Here is a 17,326-nt window from a genome sequence, read left to right as displayed (position 1 = left end):
CAAGAAAGACTGGGACTGGGATGAAGCGTTCAAAGAATCGTATAAATAAAATGTTTCAAATCAATTTAATAATAAATTCGTACAATATATGTATGTGTATTTTAAAAACACTTGATTAGAATTGAACATAGTTTGAGGAAATAAATTAAGTCACGGGATGAAACGGTGAGTAGCAGAATGCTTACTTTTAATGAAGTGGAAACGGAAACAAAGGCACAGGATTCGGAAAGGCATGCGGTGTATGGTGTATGTTATGGCGATAAATTATAAATTATTCATCAAGAATTTCGGTTATTTTGGCACTCTCGGCAAACACGTCGGGTATTTCGGCGTCATCGGATCTCTCAATAATGCGATGTCTCTCCGCTGCGGCCAGGCACTGAATGGCCACCTCCCTGGCCTTGGCCCGCGACTCGTCCGGTAATTGGCCGAGGCCGCTCAGCAGCTCCATGATGTCCGTCTGGAAGAGCTTCTTGGCAGTTTCCTCTCCGGAATTGATCATGTTGAGTATTACGACAATGCCCCGATGCTGAACCGCAGGGCTGGGATTGGCTATCAGTGTGTGGAGTATGTCCAACCAGCTGGCAACGGCGAAGATCTTCTCACAACACTTCTCCGAAACAGAGGTGAGCATGGCCAAGGCCCCGGCACTGGCCATGGCTGTCTCCTCGTCCTCATCCTCGCAGAGAAGGGCCAGGAACTTGACCCGATCGTTCTCTCCCTCGAACATCTTGACCACGTCCGCGGACATCACCAGATTGCAGATGCATTGAGCAGCTGCTCGTGTTAAATGGACGTGATCTTCCATCAGGTAGAACTCGATCCTGGACACTCCCTGCTCCTTGACGATACGCTGGCGCACGCTTTCGTTCATGTTGGCCAAGTTGGTTAGGGCCATCAGCGCCTCAAAGTTCTCCAGTGCCGTACAGTCCTGATGCAGCAGATTCAGCAGCGGCCGAATGACATCGAGCGATCTTTGGCCGCTGAACGCCACCTCTGGGTTGATGGTGATGCCGATTCTGGCGAGAGCCTGGCAGGCATGCCTCTTTGCCCTTCTCTGTGCCCTCGAGGGCCATGCGCAGTAGCGCCTTAACGCCCCCATCTTGGACGACCTTTCCGCGCAGCTCCTGGAGTCCACAAACCGCATTCAGAACCCTGGCCATCAGCTCCTGCGAGTTGTGGCTCTCCGTCTTGGACAGCGCACAGAGAGCGGTAGTGATGCCCTCGTTGGCCAGGATCGTGATGCGCTTGTTAATGAAGTCCACGTCGTCCAGCTCGTGCTCCTCGGGTATGTGCTGTTTGGCGAACTTGGCCAGCTCGATCATTTCCGGAACCATTTCCTGCTTCTCGTACGCATTGCACAGATTCACAAAGGTGGTGACCACGCCGTACAGACAGGACTGGTCTCCGCCGCGGGTCAGCGCCATCAGAGCCTGAATGGAGGCCTTGTCATCGATCAGCTTCTCCTTGCATTCGGCATCGAGCGTGAGATAAGCCAGGCCATCGGCTGCCCAGCGTCGGATGTCCTTGTCCTTGCCGGGCTTGATCAGGAAACGGCGACAGGCCTCGGCCAGCTTGAGGGCTGCCCCATCGCCAAACGGCCGGATAGCTGCATCGCCACCACCGTAGCTACCAAGCTTGCACAATCCCACCAGGGCGCGCACTCGGATGGCGTCGTTTTTGGAGTGGTATAGCCGCTTCAGTATGTCGACGCCATTCTCAGAGAGAGCCTTGGCCTTGTCCTTTTTGGAGGAGGCGGCTATCAGACACTCGCATGCCACACGCTGCTGCAGCTCATCATCTGTGGTAGCCATGGCCAAAATCATCTGCAGAATGCCTACGAAAAGATCAGTTGTCAATCGAGCTATCCAAATCTCACCTCACTCGTAAGACTCACCCTCTCTGGCGATAATTTGGTTGCCAACATCCAGGGGACCACTCAGCAAGGCTGTTATGGTCACGATGACGCGCACCTTGGACTCCATATCGGGCGAGAGCAGCTTGTCCTTGATGAACTCGTCGATCTGATCCGCGAAGCGTAACTTGGCCTCGTCATAGTACATGTTCTCGTAGACCCTGGCCAGACAGACCGAGGCAATCGTAGAGGTGGACGAAGTTATCTCCATTGCACTCTCGTACTTGTAGTCCTCCAGCTCCGAGCACACCTCTAGGAGGCGGCACAGGCCGCGAATCTCCACCAGACGCTCGGCCCACTCCAGGGCCGAGTAGTGGATGTTTCTGGTGAGCAACTCTATGACGGCGTCCCGAGCTGGACCCGAAATGGTGCGATCCGTGATGCTGTAGACCAGGCAAGTGAGCAGAGTATCGATCTCTCGATTGTTTTTCGAGCAGAGCTCCTTGTCCGGCTTGGAGTCAGCCTTGTTCTTCAGCCCGGAGAGGGCGTTGATGATGGTCTGCAGGCAGTACTGGGCCGTGGCCACGCACTCCTCGTGCTTCTGGTCCAGGACACGCATAAACCAGGGTGGTCAAGCACGAGATCGGGCACTTGCCGTTCGCATCTGCTGAAATACGGCGCAGAGAACCGCATCACGGTGATGTGCGATAACGCTTTAATACAGACTACTGTGCCACAGGGTAGGATCACCGAGCTACCAAACGACGACGGCATGACGATAGTCCAGACCACCTTTTGTTTTTTTAAACTATCCCCAAGAGCAAAATTTGAAAACTCTCCACGAATTGAGAGCGAAAAATGTCAGTATTTTTGGTGCGCTAAATTGAGTTTGGCGGTCAATTTGAAATGTGTCTTAATATTTGGAAAAATAACTTGATTTGTTTTGTCGAGTGACCTTAGAAACCGAAACCATAAAAAAAAAAAAAAAATTAATAACTAATAATTTTTTTAGCCCGATACTATCATGATAGTATCGATTGTTTTTTTTCAAAACATTCAAAGCTATCGATGGCTCAACTATCAATCGTTTGACAGCTCTATTGATTAACAAAGAAATTTTCTTTATTTTTTTTGGGAGCTTACCTTTTTCTCGATCTGACCAACCATTGTGACCGCGGAGTTATAGATAAAATATACCGTCTAACTCTCAGAAATATACCGTAGTATACCAAAAATTAAGTAAATATACCATTATATACCAATATACCATAAATAGTGAACAAACTTAACCCACTTAGCCACCCCCTTTTTATAAAAAGGTGAGCAAATTAAATCGCGGAAAATATTAACGGTATATTTCAGATGAACTGCGCTAAAATGTTTAACGTTTTCCAATGTTTGTACGTATACCATACCCCCTATCATATTCGTGATCGGAAATAATATTCCTCAATTTTGATATTCGGTTTAATATTGCTAACTAACTAGGACCCTCGACAATGAACACATAATTTTATGTGTCTAAGATGACATGATAAACATTTCCTCAATTCTATAACTTCCTTTTCCCAAGGGTAAGTTCTTGATTTTGACAAAAGAGAGCAACTCCCAGCACTGAGACCACGATTGAAGAGACCGTTACATCCCGCCAACACTATGTACATGTATATCAATTCATGGCTGGATTTTCAAAAAGGAAAGATAACTTTGTATTGTTGAAAGCGAAATAATCCCCCCGCTTCGATATTCAAACAGTTTTTCCGCATCACAAATTGTGATTATCTATTATTATTATTATTAGTCTTTAGTATTTACTGAAAAGAAATTGAGACAACAATGGATTGGGCAGAAGATCAGATATCTCTATAATACTTGTTCAATTAGTGTTCAAAGTAATTAAAGCATTTAAACTCTATCATGCGTAAATAAATATAGCATTAAATAACACGTTGGTGTCATTCAAATTGTATTTTTCCATCAAGACCAGGAACGATGCGGTGCCAGCTGATGATCTGTGCGGCCATCGGATTATTCCTAGCATTCAACATCAATGTTAACGTAAATATATGTAAAATACTAATAAAGTGGACAATTGTGAACAAAGTTTTCAGGATGCCGTCATCTTCAAGTTTACGAACGCCGTGTGTGAAAGTTACAATCAGTCCTGGTTCGTGTTCCACTACTGTCGTCTGAAGGCCGTCAGTCGAAGCAAAGTGCTCTTCAATATGAATGGGACGATTTTACATCCGGCCAATAATATAAAAATTCATTTGCGGGTTTTTAAAAAGGCTAATGGCTATAAGCCTTGGCTTTTCGATATTTACTTTGATGCCTGTCAGTATTTCAGAAGGCGAAATCTACCAGCTATTAATTTAGTCTACGGACTCTTCAAACAGTATACCAACATCAATCACTCATGCCCCTACGTGGTAAGATTATACAGGTATTTCTCACGAGTACAACATCTAAAATTCCAATACAGGGTTCACAGATTATTTCAGACTTTTATCTAAGACCCGAGCTACTGCGTCTTCCCATGCCAACGGGAGATTATATGTTGTCGCTGCAGTGGATATTCGATAATAAGATACAGTTTGATACGAACATCAGTTTTACGTTCATAGAGGACCTCCTGAAGAGCAAATAGTGGAGGCCTGCAGCCTGCAGACCCCTGAGAATCTACAGAAAATTGACATAGAACAGTAGAAAATTTTAAATGAAAGCAATTATTGTACAGATTTATCAAATACATACACATATGGTAATACGTGTTTTTCGACTGATTGATCAATGAAACGTAATGTAAATAGCTATGGTACTCGATGTTCTCCGGAAGTAATTTAAGCAAAGAGTAATGGCATTATCTACATTTTTTTGACTCTTTCATGCGGAAAAAGATATATTTGTCGGCATGGTAGTCACAGTGTATAGGGGTATATTAGATTCGTATCACATTTGTAAGTGACTGCCAGACGTAGTTTCCGATAACTTTGAAACGCTCGCCAATAACGGACTTGGTCTTTCCATTTTTACTCTGTCAGATCCGAACAATTGCGTTCTTTTTTCTCTCTGATTCTCCACTTGATCATTAGGCGCTTACCGGGACGGACGGTCGGAAGGACGAACAGACAGACATGGCTATACATACATATGTATGTACATATGTATGTTGGCGGGTTGCAGGCCTTTTGCCATAGTACCATAGCTATTTACATTTCGTTTCATTGATCAATCCAGTCGAAAAACACGGATTACCATATGTGTATGTATTTGTTAATTGCTTTCATTTAAAATGTTCTACTGTTCTATGTAAATTTTCTGTAGATTCTCAGGGATCTGCAGGCTGCAGGCCTCCACTATTTGCTCTTCAGGAGGTCCTCTATGAACGTAAAACTGATGTTCGTATTAAACTGTAGCTTTTTATCGAATATCCACTGCATCGACAACATATAATCTCCCGTTGGCATGGGAAGACGCAGTAGCTCGGGTCTTAGATACAAGTCTGAAATAATCTGTGGACCCTGTATTGGAATTTTGGATGTTGTACTCGTGAGAAATACCTGTATAATCTTACCACGTAGGGGCATGAGTGATTGATGTTGGTATACTGTTTGAAGAGCCCGAAGACTAAATTAATAGCTGGTCTGAAATACTGACAGGCATCAAAGTAAATATCGAAAAGCCAAGGCTTATAACCATTAGCCTTTTTAAAAACCCGCAAATGAATTTTTATATTATTGGCCGGATGTAAAATCGTCCCATTCATATTGAAGAGCACTTTGCTTCGACTGACGGACTTCAGACGACAGTAGTGGAACACGAACCAGGACTGATTGTATAGAGAATAGGTTCATTAGTTTTAGCCTAGTTCGGTATGGAGGTATCCGTGTGCCAGAGGCACAGTTCAGACTCCTAAGGGCAAAAATTAGAAATTTTTTGAATTTGTTGCTCTTTGTATTGAGGTCTCTATACACAAGAACAGTACTCCAATGTCGGGCGTACCAATGAGACGTACAGTGATTTTCTTACTCTTTTAATCTTTTTACCAACGCTTATTGAACGCTAAAACTCCCTTAGCTTTGTTCACCGTTAAATCAATATGGCTGTTAAAGCATAGCTTATGACAAACAGGAGTCCTAGGTCATTTGATGTGGAAATTCGATCCAGATCATGTTGTCCTAGAGAGTAGGAGACCAAATGTGGAGCACCGCGGTGAAATGTCATAAGTTTGCACTTAGAATGATTCAAAAACAGTAGGTTAGACGAACACCACTTGTTTAATTCATCAAAGTCAAGTTGAAGACGAGTGTGCGAGCACCAATCGGAATCAGCATACATTAATGTAACTGAGTGCAAAATAACTTGAGGTAAGTCATTCACAAGCAGATTGAAAAGCAGCGGGCCTAAATGACTTCCTTGAGGAACACCTGAGGTTACATTCACGACATTTGACAAAACATTAGAGAACATAACACGCTGTGTGCGGTTTGACTGATACGACGATATCCAATTTACGAGATTTGGAGGAAAACCTAACAGAGAGAGTTAATGGATCAGCAAAGTATGATTAACCGAATCAAAAGCATTGCGGAAATCTGTAAAAATTACGTTAGTTTGCAAGCAGATTTGATAGCCTCGGTTGATTAGAGACGAGAACTCTATCAGGTTAGTCGATGTTGATTGATGTTCAAAAAATCCATGTTACGACGGGGATATTGAACTACGACATCGTGTTGAAATTGACGTGTAACAAGGTGGCTGCTCTAGCAGCTTTGGAATAGCAGATAGTTTTGCAATACCGCGGTAGTTTTCAACGTTAGATCTAGACCCATTTTTGGGACGAGGAATAAGGTAGGATTCGTTCCAAGTCACGAGGATGCAAGAACGTTCAAGAGAGAAATTAAACAGGAAGGTCAAAGGTTGGCATAGGGCTCGAGCGCAATACTTTAAAATGCAGCTCGGATTTTTATCAGGTCCTGCAGAGAAACAGATGTCAATAGATGAAAATCCTTCAAAAACTGCGCTTTCTTCACATAAGGGAAGAACTACGATTAATGCATACCTAAGGGGTGGATGAGTCGTAGGTATGAGATGAATACGTCGATTGAAAGAAGGCGGCAAATAAATTTGCAATACCTTCAGCTGACGTTTCTGTCTTATCCAGTAAATGAAGAGAAGGGGACTTAGACTTACGTTTTGAGTTTGAACAAAACTTTTTTGGATCAGTACGGAAATTTTTAATACATTGGGAAAGATAATGGTTATAACATTGACTATTGACAGTAAGAAATTTAGAGCGAACAGACGATTATTGAGCAAAGTCAGAGAAAGAACCAGTTCTCTGGTACTTTTTATATAGCCGCTATTTTTTATTATACCCGTACTCAAAAAAGAGTTAGGGGTATATTAGATTTGTGGTAAAAGTGGATGTGTGCAACGCAGAGAAGGAAACGTTTCCGACCCCATAAAGTATATATATTCTTGATCAGCATCAATAGCCGAGTCGATATAGCTATGTCCGTCTAACCGTCCGTCTGCCCGTCCGTCCGTCTCGATGAGCGCCTGGATCTCAGAGACTATAAGAGCTAGGGCAACAAAATTTGGTTTCCAGGCTCATGTGATATCACACTGCTACAAGTGTATTTCAAAATTTCGCCCGCCCCCTTCCGCCCCCACAAAGAACGAAAATCTGTGGCATGCACATTTTTAAAGATACGATAAAAGCGCAGTATCGTAGAGAATGGCTATATCTATCAGATTCCCGAATCTGAATCAGATCGGATCATATTTATAGCCAGAATGAAGAAATTAATTTTCTGTTGGTTCTTCGGCCCCCTCCTGACAGAGATCCTCTACCTATCTCTTTCTGGCTCGCACACTCTGCCGCGCTCAGTGCGCGAGCAACGCCTAGCGGAGGAGAATTAGAATCTAAATGGAACATGTACAATCTACATGTTAGATGTAGAATATACATTGTATATGTAGATGTAGATAGCAGATGTAGCAACAAAATGTAAAATTTTTTTTTATTCTAAATTTTCAAAAAAATCATATGCTCAAAAATGTATATACTGACTGAGTACGGGTATGAGTAGAGTCGCGTCCCCAGAAGCGACTCGCACGTTCCTTCTCGTTTTTTAGGTAGGAATGATACTTGGAGAACCAGGGTGGTTTGGAGGATACTTGAACGGTAACTTCAAGAAAATAGGTGTTGAGAGCAGAGTTTAACGTGTCATAAAACGAGTTGACTATTCCGTTTATATCTGATAACGACTGAAGAAAGGACCAATCAATTTGCAATAGATGTAAACTTAAAGCGGTGAAATTCGTTTTACGAAAACACTTTATTCTAAGGTCAAAGCCCAAAACGTAAGAGTCTACGGAATGTGCCAAGGGTATGCGAAAGTAAGCGAAATAATCACATTGCTTCACTAGGTTTTGGGACTTTTTAACAGTATACCGCATCAAAAATTCCACAACGTGGAAAGATTATAAAGGTATATCTCACAAGTCAAGCATCAAAAATTTCCATTACAGGGTCAACAGATACTGTATCTTCCAAGATTCAGGGGAACTTCTAAAAGAAGACACAATTTGATACGAAGGTTAGTTTTACATTCGTAGATGATGTACTGAATAGAAATTAAACCAAAAATGGATCGGGCAGAAGATTGGAAATCACTATAATTCGTGTTTATCAGTGTTCAATCAGTGTTCAAAGTAATTAAAGCACTTAAACTCTATCATGCGTAAATGGATATAGCATAAAATAACACATTGGTGTCATTTAAATGGTATTTTTCCATCAAGACCAGGAACGATGCGGTGCCAGCTGATGATCTGTGCGGCCATCGGATTATTCCTAGCATTCAACATCAATGTTAACGTAAATATATGTAAAATACTAATAAAGTGGACAATTGTGAACAAAGTTTTCAGGATGCCGTCATCTTCAAGTTTACAAACATCGTCTGTGAGAGCTACAATCAGTCATGGGTCGTGTTCCGGTACTGTCGACTGAAGGCTGTCGGCCGGGACAAAGTTCATCTCAACATAAATGCGACGATACTACACCCAGCTTATAACATAACAAATCATGGAAAGATTTTCAAGAGATCAAGTGGATACAAGCCATGGCTATTGGACACCACTGTGGATGCCTGTCGATTTATGCGGAAGAATTACGATCCCTTCGCCAAAATAGTCTTCAGCCTTTTCAGAGAATTCTCAAACATTAACCACACTTGTCCGTATGTGTAATTGTCCGTAATTTCTAACAATTTCTAATTAAAAGGGACACCAAATGTTGAAGGATTTTTATCTAAAACCCGAGCTGTTGATTCTGCCCTTTCCCACCGGCGATTATATGCTGTCTATGCGATGGTACTTCGGCAGAAGGCTGCAGTTTGATACGAATATAAGCTTCGTTTTCGTGGAGGATCTCCTGAAGAGCTAATAGCTGGCAGTACCTACAGCAGATCCCTGAAGATCCAATTAAATTGCAACCAATTATTGTAAATTTTTTCAAAATGCGAGTCTGTGCAAATTTATAAATATTAAATTACATGAAGTGTACAGAAATTGGAATGGAAATCAGTTATCTATATGTCATACATATATTGAAAATCGGTCGATTAGAAAATAATTAATTATATAAAGTCTGAACTCCCTCTATATCAATGGGTTCCTAAATTCCACAATGATCCAGGACTTTAACTGAATTTCCCATTCCAAAGTGCTGTCGATACTGTTGTTATTTGAAAAGCAGCTCGCATGGCCTTCACATCGCGAAAAGATATCCGAACAGCAAACAAGAAATATGAGTTTTACCAACGATTCTATAACACGTTCTATAGAATCTTTGGTGTTACCAATAGAAGGATCTATTTTACAATTCAAGAATACAGCTTTCTTAAAGAAGAATACCCTCTGGAAATGTATGCAGTCCAAACTTGTATTCTGTGTTCTATTCGGAATATTTATAGTTCTTCATTCGATTTTAATGTAAATATAACTTTAAACTTCCTGTGAAACAGGTCATTCATTAATTAAGGTTGACAGGATGCGGTAGTATTCAAGTTTACAAACTTCGTCTGCGAAAGCTACAATAAATCCTGGGTTTTTTCCAGAACTGTCATTTGAAGGCCGTCAGTCGCATCAGAGTGTTTCTCAACATAAATGAGACGATATTGCATCCGGCCAACGATATGACAGCTCATGTGCGGGTGTTCGACTTTAACTTTAATGTCTGTCTGTATTTAAGACGGCGAAATCTACCCATTGTTAATATACTATATGGGCTCTTCTAAAAGTTTCCCAAAATGAATCACACATGCCCCTACGTGGTAAGATTAAACGGATCTTTCTCAAAACTTAAACAACGTACATTTTTATTACAGGGACCACTAGAATTCAAGGGCTTGTATCTATGTCCTGAACAAATGAGTCTTCCTATTACAACGGGGGATTATATGCTGTATTTGCAGTGGTACTACGAAAGGGCTACATTTGAACCAGTTAGGTATCTAGAGGTCTACAGGAGCTAAATAAATCATATGCAGCCAAGACATTGGGATGCAGTCCAAGCACCAAACTTCAGCTGCACGCAAGCAGCTTTCAACACTAGAGCTCTACCTACAGGGTTTTTTGTTTTTACCTATAACGCCCGTTTAGATATTTTTATGAGATCACGAGCCGGATTACAACGTAGAACATGAACGCAACATTAATGACTTTCAGGGGTACATATATACAAATAAATAAAAAATGCATAGCCCAGATGAGGCAGCGGCGTATGGATAGGTGAGGTTGCATGTCGATAATAGCCCCCCCCCCACGCGTTTGCAGCGCTTTGGACAGTAAAGTCAGTCGCTGAAAATCGTCGATCCAGGCCGTTAACTGCAAACCGTAAAATATAATTTCCATAAGCTTTGTAACCTAATCATTTAAACTTGCGACATTACCCAAATGAAATATATAATTTGTAACTCCTACATAAATAACGTAGCGTAATCATAGGTACAAATTAAGAAAATCATTAAGGATTTTAAAAACCAAAGATAATACAAACATATGTATTTTAAAGTATTATGGGATTGTGTTTTTGTTATTCCAATTCCAATTTCAGCCCATCTAGTGGACAGAGGACCCAACTGGTGCGGACTGGATAGTATTTAGTTTAGAATTAGATTTCCTCAGTAGTATTGTGGTAAGCACAAGAGAGCGGACAGTCTGCCAAGTCCTTCTATGATCGTGTACGCTTCGGACGTCTTTGGGTCGTTTGTATGGGCTTATCGTTAGGGGGAAAGGCAGTGAGCCAGATATATGGAACCAGAACAGCAGACAAGGTCTGAACAGCCAGTTGCGTATAAAATGTACCACGATAGTCGTGAATAAGCAAAGGGATAAGTGTTTTCGCTAGGTGCATGGACGCCGCTGTAGTTGCTGTAAAGCTTCTCTTCTCCCTGACCCCAGAAAAAGCACAAGCGGTCACTATGAGTCCCATTCGAATTGGGGAAGAGTCCAGGCAGTTACCATTCCTCACATCCCACTGCGTGCAAAAGTCAGGACAAGTCTCCTCCGGAAAGCTCATCGCCACTCCCATCCAGCCGACTATCATCAGAAGCGCCATTGCGGTAAACTCACCCACAGCCCGAGAGAAAGTAGTTCCGTCCAGTATCATTGCGTCTCGAACGTGTCTGGAGTTGAAGCTGAGCTGCGTGTGACAGACGATTGTAAATTTCGAAAAAAATATATTTTTGACAGTTTTTGTAGGAACTACTCTCAAACAGGACCCGATTTATATTGAACAGGAAATCCACGGCCTGCCATACTACTAGATTAACCCTGAAACACACAGAAATTTAAACGAGACAAGAAACAGGTACAAAGCAGCAAGAAAGACTGGGACTGGGATGAAGCGTTCAAAGAATCGTATAAATAAAATGTTTCAAATCAATTTAATAATAAATTCGTACAATATATGTATGTGTATTTTAAAAACACTTGATTAGAATTGAACATAGTTTGAGGAAATAAATTAAGTCACGGGATGAAACGGTGAGTAGCAGAATGCTTACTTTTAATGAAGTGGAAACGGAAACAAAGGCACAGGATTCGGAAAGGCATGCGGTGTATGGTGTATGTTATGGCGATAAATTATAAATTATTCATCAAGAATTTCGGTTATTTTGGCACTCTCGGCAAACACGTCGGGTATTTCGGCGTCATCGGATCTCTCAATAATGCGATGTCTCTCCGCTGCGGCCAGGCACTGAATGGCCACCTCCCTGGCCTTGGCCCGCGACTCGTCCGGTAATTGGCCGAGGCCGCTCAGCAGCTCCATGATGTCCGTCTGGAAGAGCTTCTTGGCAGTTTCCTCTCCGGAATTGATCATGTTGAGTATTACGACAATGCCCCGATGCTGAACCGCAGGGCTGGGATTGGCTATCAGTGTGTGGAGTATGTCCAACCAGCTGGCAACGGCGAAGATCTTCTCACAACACTTCTCCGAAACAGAGGTGAGCATGGCCAAGGCCCCGGCACTGGCCATGGCTGTCTCCTCGTCCTCATCCTCGCAGAGAAGGGCCAGGAACTTGACCCGATCGTTCTCTCCCTCGAACATCTTGACCACGTCCGCGGACATCACCAGATTGCAGATGCATTGAGCAGCTGCTCGTGTTAAATGGACGTGATCTTCCATCAGGTAGAACTCGATCCTGGACACTCCCTGCTCCTTGACGATACGCTGGCGCACGCTTTCGTTCATGTTGGCCAAGTTGGTTAGGGCCATCAGCGCCTCAAAGTTCTCCAGTGCCGTACAGTCCTGATGCAGCAGATTCAGCAGCGGCCGAATGACATCGAGCGATCTTTGGCCGCTGAACGCCACCTCTGGGTTGATGGTGATGCCGATTCTGGCGAGAGCCTGGCAGGCATGCCTCTTGCCCTTCTCTGTGCCCTCGAGGGCCATGCGCAGTAGCGCCTTAACGCCCCCATCTTGGACGACCTTTCCGCGCAGCTCCTGGAGTCCACAAACCGCATTCAGAACCCTGGCCATCAGCTCCTGCGAGTTGTGGCTCTCCGTCTTGGACAGCGCACAGAGAGCGGTAGTGATGCCCTCGTTGGCCAGGATCGTGATGCGCTTGTTAATGAAGTCCACGTCGTCCAGCTCGTGCTCCTCGGGTATGTGCTGTTTGGCGAACTTGGCCAGCTCGATCATTTCCGGAACCATTTCCTGCTTCTCGTACGCATTGCACAGATTCACAAAGGTGGTGACCACGCCGTACAGACAGGACTGGTCTCCGCCGCGGGTCAGCGCCATCAGAGCCTGAATGGAGGCCTTGTCATCGATCAGCTTCTCCTTGCATTCGGCATCGAGCGTGAGATAAGCCAGGCCATCGGCTGCCCAGCGTCGGATGTCCTTGTCCTTGCCGGGCTTGATCAGGAAACGGCGACAGGCCTCGGCCAGCTTGAGGGCTGCCCCATCGCCAAACGGCCGGATAGCTGCATCGCCACCACCGTAGCTACCAAGCTTGCACAATCCCACCAGGGCGCGCACTCGGATGGCGTCGTTTTTGGAGTGGTATAGCCGCTTCAGTATGTCGACGCCATTCTCAGAGAGAGCCTTGGCCTTGTCCTTTTTGGACGAGGCGGCTATCAGACACTCGCATGCCACACGCTGCTGCAGCTCATCATCTGTGGTAGCCATGGCCAAAATCATCTGCAGAATGCCTACGAAAAGATCAGTTGTCAATCGAGCTATCCAAATCTCACCTCACTCGTAAGACTCACCCTCTCTGGCGATAATTTGGTTGCCAACATCCAGGGGACCACTCAGCAAGGCTGTTATGGTCACGATGACGCGCACCTTGGACTCCATATCGGGCGAGAGCAGCTTGTCCTTGATGAACTCGTCGATCTGATCCGCGAAGCGTAACTTGGCCTCGTCATAGTACATGTTCTCGTAGACCCTGGCCAGACAGACCGAGGCAATCGTAGAGGTGGACGAAGTTATCTCCATTGCACTCTCGTACTTGTAGTCCTCCAGCTCCGAGCACACCTCTAGGAGGCGGCACAGGCCGCGAATCTCCACCAGACGCTCGGCCCACTCCAGGGCCGAGTAGTGGATGTTTCTGGTGAGCAACTCTATGACGGCGTCCCGAGCTGGACCCGAAATGGTGCGATCCGTGATGCTGTAGACCAGGCAAGTGAGCAGAGTATCGATCTCTCGATTGTTTTTCGAGCAGAGCTCCTTGTCCGGCTTGGATTCAGCCTTGTTCTTCAGCCCGGAGAGGGCGTTGATGATGGTCTGCAGGCAGTACTGGGCCGTGGCCACGCATTCCTCGTGCTTCTGGTCCAGGACACGCATAAACCAGGGCACACCCAGCTCCATGAGCACTCCCTTGGTCCGCTCCACGTTGTTCTCGCAGAGGGCGGCTACCACGTACACCATATTTATGTAGATCTCCGGATCCTTCTCCACTTTGGCCAGGGTGGCCACCCTGGTCACACAGTGCTCTTTGTAGAGCAGCTCTGCGCCAGTGGCCTCCTTGGCGAGAACCACCAGGTTGTTGGCCGCCGAGCGACGCTTTTCCAGGGGTAAGGACAGGTCGAAGGTGAGATCCATCATCTTCTGAACCTTCGTCGAGACTTTGGCATTGCGCGCCACGCGCTCCTGAACAATCACATGCAATCTCTGAAGCATGGGCTGCACCGTCTTGTTGCCCGGATCTGCCTTGAACAGAGCCGTGGCATCGTGGTAGGCCTCCTCGTACCTCTCCAGCGATTCGTAGGCCTGGGCGCGCCTGAACAGAGCCTTTGGGTCGTTCGGCACTAACTTAAGTGACTCTGTGCAATCCTCGGCTGCCTTCTCGAACTTTTCCAGTTTCAGGTACGCAGCTGCGCGGTTCTTGTAGAACACCGGCAGCTCCTTGTGGCTACCACCCAGCTTGATGGCGTTTGTGTAGTGCTTCACTGCCTCGTCCCACTGGGAGCCCTTAAAAGCCTCGTTACCCTTGTCTTTGTGGCTGCCGGCCGAGGCTTCGTCGTTGCTGATGGTGTTTGTCATAGTTATACAATTTTCTGAATGAAAGGAGTATCGGATTTGATCTTCTTTCCTAAGGTTGATTGGATCACAGATGATTCACGATTTCTCGTACCTTCTGGCCTAAATTTCAATAGCCAGAAAATTCTCGATCACTCACACGGTCGGATACACACACAGATAAAGACACGCTAGCCGGAAAATAAAGCACGCTGTGAAGAAAATTTCAACCAAATGGTCGTGCGTCGTGCTATATATAAATAAATTCAAAAACAAAAATAGTTGCAACAGGGCGACAGCTGTTTGACAGCGAACATTCATCGGTCTATCGATATTTTTTTGCACATAATCTGAATTTTCAATTTTGAATACAACTACAATTTTTATTAATGGTAAAGTTTATCGGTCTATCGGTGCGATTTGTTTTGGATTATTTTTGTGATATAACAAAACAAACGAAACGAAAAGTTATAAACAAACGTTTAGAGCCATGTTTCAGCATGGCCCACTGTTCTGGCGACAACTCACACGCAATCTCCACACAACCTACAGCTCATGGCAACTGAACTACTACGAAGCCCTTGGCATTGGGAAGAGGTCCACTCAAAACGAAATCAAGGCCGCCTATTACAGGCTTTCGATGCTCTATCATCCGGACAAGAATCAGGGCAGCGACAGCGCAGCCAAGAAGTTTCGCGACATCAATCAGGCCTACGAGGTGCTGGGCAATTATCGATTGCGACGACTCTACGACAAGGGCATAGTTCACACAGCCGGATCACAATATGCCCAGGATATCCACGATGCGCCCGAGCCCGTGGTTGAGGACGACCCTGAGACTAAGTTCTACAAGTCCCGCTTTCAAAAATCCAAAGTAGCCGACTCCGAGGGTCGGACGCCCATCTACGATTTCGACGAATGGTCAAGAAACCACTACGGAAAGTCCTTCGATCGCCGCCAAGCAGCGCAGGCCAAGTACGAACGGCTAAAGACCCAGAAGGAGACCAGCAGCGTCTCCACCCAGACGGATGTTGTAATGCTGGCTTTCATTTTTTGCGGTGTGGCCATTTACCTGATGTTTCTCTCCGAGAGTTCCTACGATACTCCTAAGCAAAGAGCCCAAGAACGGCACAGGCGAGAATTGGAGCAGCAACAGTCGGGGCCCACACCCACCACCACGGGGGAGAGGCCATAGCAAGATTCTCTAGTCCACAGTCTACATATATAGTGTATAGCTTAAATGTTTAAATAAATATGCAAATTGTGTATAAGACTCTGCCGGGATCTCTTTAATCAAAATCGTCCGGTGCGCTTGCGGGCCGTGTATTTTGTGTCCGGGCGGGTCTCCAAGCCCTGGCGACGCCTCCGCTCCTTCTTGGCCAATATCCAGTCCCGTGATTTCTTCGGAGCCTTGCCACGGGCCTCGCGGCAGGCATCGCGCTTCTTAATGTAGTTCACCCGACGCTCTTCCTCCGGCGATGCACCTGCAACAGGCAAAGCTAAGCTCAAGGCTTGTTTCTTATTTGATGCATGGCAGATACTTACCCAAAGCCTTTGGCAGCTCCGCCGATCCGCCCGTCATCAGCACCAAGTAGTATTTCTTGGCCTTGGCAGAATTGGGATAGTCCACAACCAATCCGCCGTAGAAGCCGGCCTTCATGGCCTGTGATGTGACCATTTCGATCTGATCGGAATTCTCCGGGTAGAACTGAAAAACGGCTCGAGCCGTACGCGTGAGGCAGGAGAAGAGTGTGGTAAAGAACTTGAGCAAACGTTTGTGTGGATTGTGGTAGGATTTGTCGGCATTGCAGAGCCACTGGAGCGCCGAAATTGAGATTGCGCCATCGAAGGTACCCGGCTTGAAGGGCATTCCCTCGCCCATGTCCCCCAATATCACATCACCGGCCACCTCCCTCTCGACGGCAATGTCTAGCATCGACTTGGATATGTCTATGCCGATCCACATGTGATCGCTGTCCTCTAGGACGCTGCCCGACAGACCAGACCCACAGCCAATGTCCAGAATCAAGCGGGATTCATCGTCGTCGGCAAAAGCTAGCAGTTCCAGGGCCCGCTCGGCCATTTCCACTTGAATTTCAATGATGCGAGTGCTGGAGTAAGTCGAAATGAGTTCATATTGTTCTGTGTGCAGTCAAAGCAACTTACTTTGTTGAATATTTCTTTGCCTCATTGTCGTTGTAGAACTGTAGGAGGGAGAGAATATATTAGCGATGGATTTGATTGCATTGCCTTTTATTTGCTCACAATTTCTGGCGGTGCTGAATGCTCCGGTCTTCTGGCCATTGTGATTCCTTTGCAGTGCTATTTTAACTTAAAAACTTATAAACCTTTCCTTTCCCCAGCAAATCAAAAACAAAATAATACACGTGCAACGACTAAACAGCTGGGCTCGTCGTTAGAGCTGGAGA

At 45.2% G+C, this 17,326-nt stretch overlaps 6 protein-coding genes across 6 annotated transcripts; 2 read left to right on the top strand and 4 right to left on the bottom strand.

Annotated features, from left to right (window-relative positions):
- Positions 1-46: 46 nt before the first annotated feature.
- On the bottom strand, positions 47-2,486 carry LOC121404740 (protein unc-45 homolog B-like; the record flags this gene model as incomplete). The annotated part of the gene is given in 3 exon segments (XM_041594914.1): positions 47-1,048; positions 1,050-1,837; positions 1,898-2,486. Coding segments are annotated over 3 exon segments (2,154 nt in total), but the record flags the coding sequence as incomplete, so codon positions are not given.
- Positions 2,487-3,212: 726 nt separating this feature from the next.
- Positions 3,213-4,607, top strand: LOC111068840. Its single transcript, XM_041595141.1, has 4 exons — positions 3,213-3,255; positions 3,838-3,913; positions 3,967-4,284; positions 4,338-4,607. The coding sequence occupies exons 1-4, from the start codon at positions 3,218-3,220 to the stop codon at positions 4,500-4,502; spliced, it is 597 nt and encodes a 198-aa protein (XP_041451075.1). The 5' UTR covers positions 3,213-3,217; the 3' UTR covers positions 4,503-4,607.
- Positions 4,608-5,161: 554 nt separating this feature from the next.
- LOC111068839 lies at positions 5,162-6,687 on the bottom strand. The gene is made up of 3 exons (XM_022358581.2): positions 6,655-6,687; positions 5,430-5,684; positions 5,162-5,376 (listed from the first exon to the last, which is right to left on the bottom strand). The coding sequence occupies exons 1-3, from the start codon at positions 6,685-6,687 to the stop codon at positions 5,212-5,214; spliced, it is 453 nt and encodes a 150-aa protein (XP_022214273.2). The 3' UTR covers positions 5,162-5,211.
- Positions 6,688-11,795: 5,108 nt separating this feature from the next.
- Positions 11,796-15,278, bottom strand: LOC111068949 (protein unc-45 homolog B). Its single transcript, XM_022358760.2, has 2 exons — positions 13,646-15,278; positions 11,796-13,585 (listed from the first exon to the last, which is right to left on the bottom strand). The coding sequence occupies exons 1-2, from the start codon at positions 14,919-14,921 to the stop codon at positions 12,021-12,023; spliced, it is 2,841 nt and encodes a 946-aa protein (XP_022214452.2). The 5' UTR covers positions 14,922-15,278; the 3' UTR covers positions 11,796-12,020.
- LOC111068954 (dnaJ homolog subfamily C member 30, mitochondrial) lies at positions 15,265-16,162 on the top strand. The gene has a single exon (XM_022358765.2). It carries the CDS (start codon positions 15,388-15,390, stop codon positions 16,090-16,092), a length of 705 nt encoding a protein of 234 aa, XP_022214457.1. The 5' UTR covers positions 15,265-15,387; the 3' UTR covers positions 16,093-16,162.
- Position 16,163: 1 nt separating this feature from the next.
- LOC111068952 (probable 18S rRNA (guanine-N(7))-methyltransferase) lies at positions 16,164-17,325 on the bottom strand. The gene is made up of 4 exons (XM_022358764.2): positions 17,163-17,325; positions 17,064-17,101; positions 16,443-17,008; positions 16,164-16,381 (listed from the first exon to the last, which is right to left on the bottom strand). Exons 1-4 carry the CDS (start codon positions 17,199-17,201, stop codon positions 16,191-16,193), a joined length of 834 nt encoding a protein of 277 aa, XP_022214456.1. The 5' UTR covers positions 17,202-17,325; the 3' UTR covers positions 16,164-16,190.
- Position 17,326: the final 1 nt, after the last annotated feature.

The sequence above is a fragment of the Drosophila obscura genome, unplaced genomic scaffold, assembly GCF_018151105.1.
Source record: "Drosophila obscura isolate BZ-5 IFL unplaced genomic scaffold, ASM1815110v1 contig_4, whole genome shotgun sequence".
NCBI lineage: Eukaryota > Metazoa > Arthropoda > Insecta > Diptera > Drosophilidae > Drosophila > Drosophila obscura.
This window is presented reverse-complemented; position numbering and strand designations above follow the sequence as displayed.

What these genes read in the sequence shown, in the direction of transcription:
- LOC111068840 (XM_041595141.1), top strand. Translation starts at nt 3,218, where the DNA reads ATGAACTGCGCTAAAATGTTTAACGTTTTCCAATGTTT. An exon ending in TTTAACGTTTTCCAATGTTT is followed by an intron (nt 3,256 to 3,837) that starts GTACGTATACCA and finishes TTTTCCATCAAG; the next exon opens with ACCAGGAACGATGCGGTGCC. An exon ending in ATCACTCATGCCCCTACGTG is followed by an intron (nt 4,285 to 4,337) that starts GTAAGATTATAC and finishes ATTCCAATACAG; the next exon opens with GGTTCACAGATTATTTCAGA.
- LOC111068839 (XM_022358581.2), bottom strand. Translation starts at nt 6,687, where the DNA reads ATGGGTCTAGATCTAACGTTGAAAACTACCGCG. An exon ending in TAACGTTGAAAACTACCGCG is followed by an intron (nt 5,685 to 6,654) that starts GTATTGCAAAAC and finishes CTATACAATCAG; the next exon opens with TCCTGGTTCGTGTTCCACTA. An exon ending in ATCACTCATGCCCCTACGTG is followed by an intron (nt 5,377 to 5,429) that starts GTAAGATTATAC and finishes ATTCCAATACAG; the next exon opens with GGTCCACAGATTATTTCAGA.
- LOC111068949 (XM_022358760.2), bottom strand. Translation starts at nt 14,921, where the DNA reads ATGACAAACACCATCAGCAACGACGAAGCCTCGGCCGGCAGCCACAAA. An exon ending in CCAAATTATCGCCAGAGAGG is followed by an intron (nt 13,586 to 13,645) that starts GTGAGTCTTACG and finishes ATCTTTTCGTAG; the next exon opens with GCATTCTGCAGATGATTTTG.
- LOC111068954 (XM_022358765.2), top strand. Translation starts at nt 15,388, where the DNA reads ATGTTTCAGCATGGCCCACTGTTCTGGCGACAACTCACACGCAATCTC.
- LOC111068952 (XM_022358764.2), bottom strand. Translation starts at nt 17,201, where the DNA reads ATGGCCAGAAGACCGGAGCATTCAGCACCGCCAGAAATT. An exon ending in ATTCAGCACCGCCAGAAATT is followed by an intron (nt 17,102 to 17,162) that starts GTGAGCAAATAA and finishes TCCCTCCTACAG; the next exon opens with TTCTACAACGACAATGAGGC. An exon ending in GCAAAGAAATATTCAACAAA is followed by an intron (nt 17,009 to 17,063) that starts GTAAGTTGCTTT and finishes GACTTACTCCAG; the next exon opens with CACTCGCATCATTGAAATTC.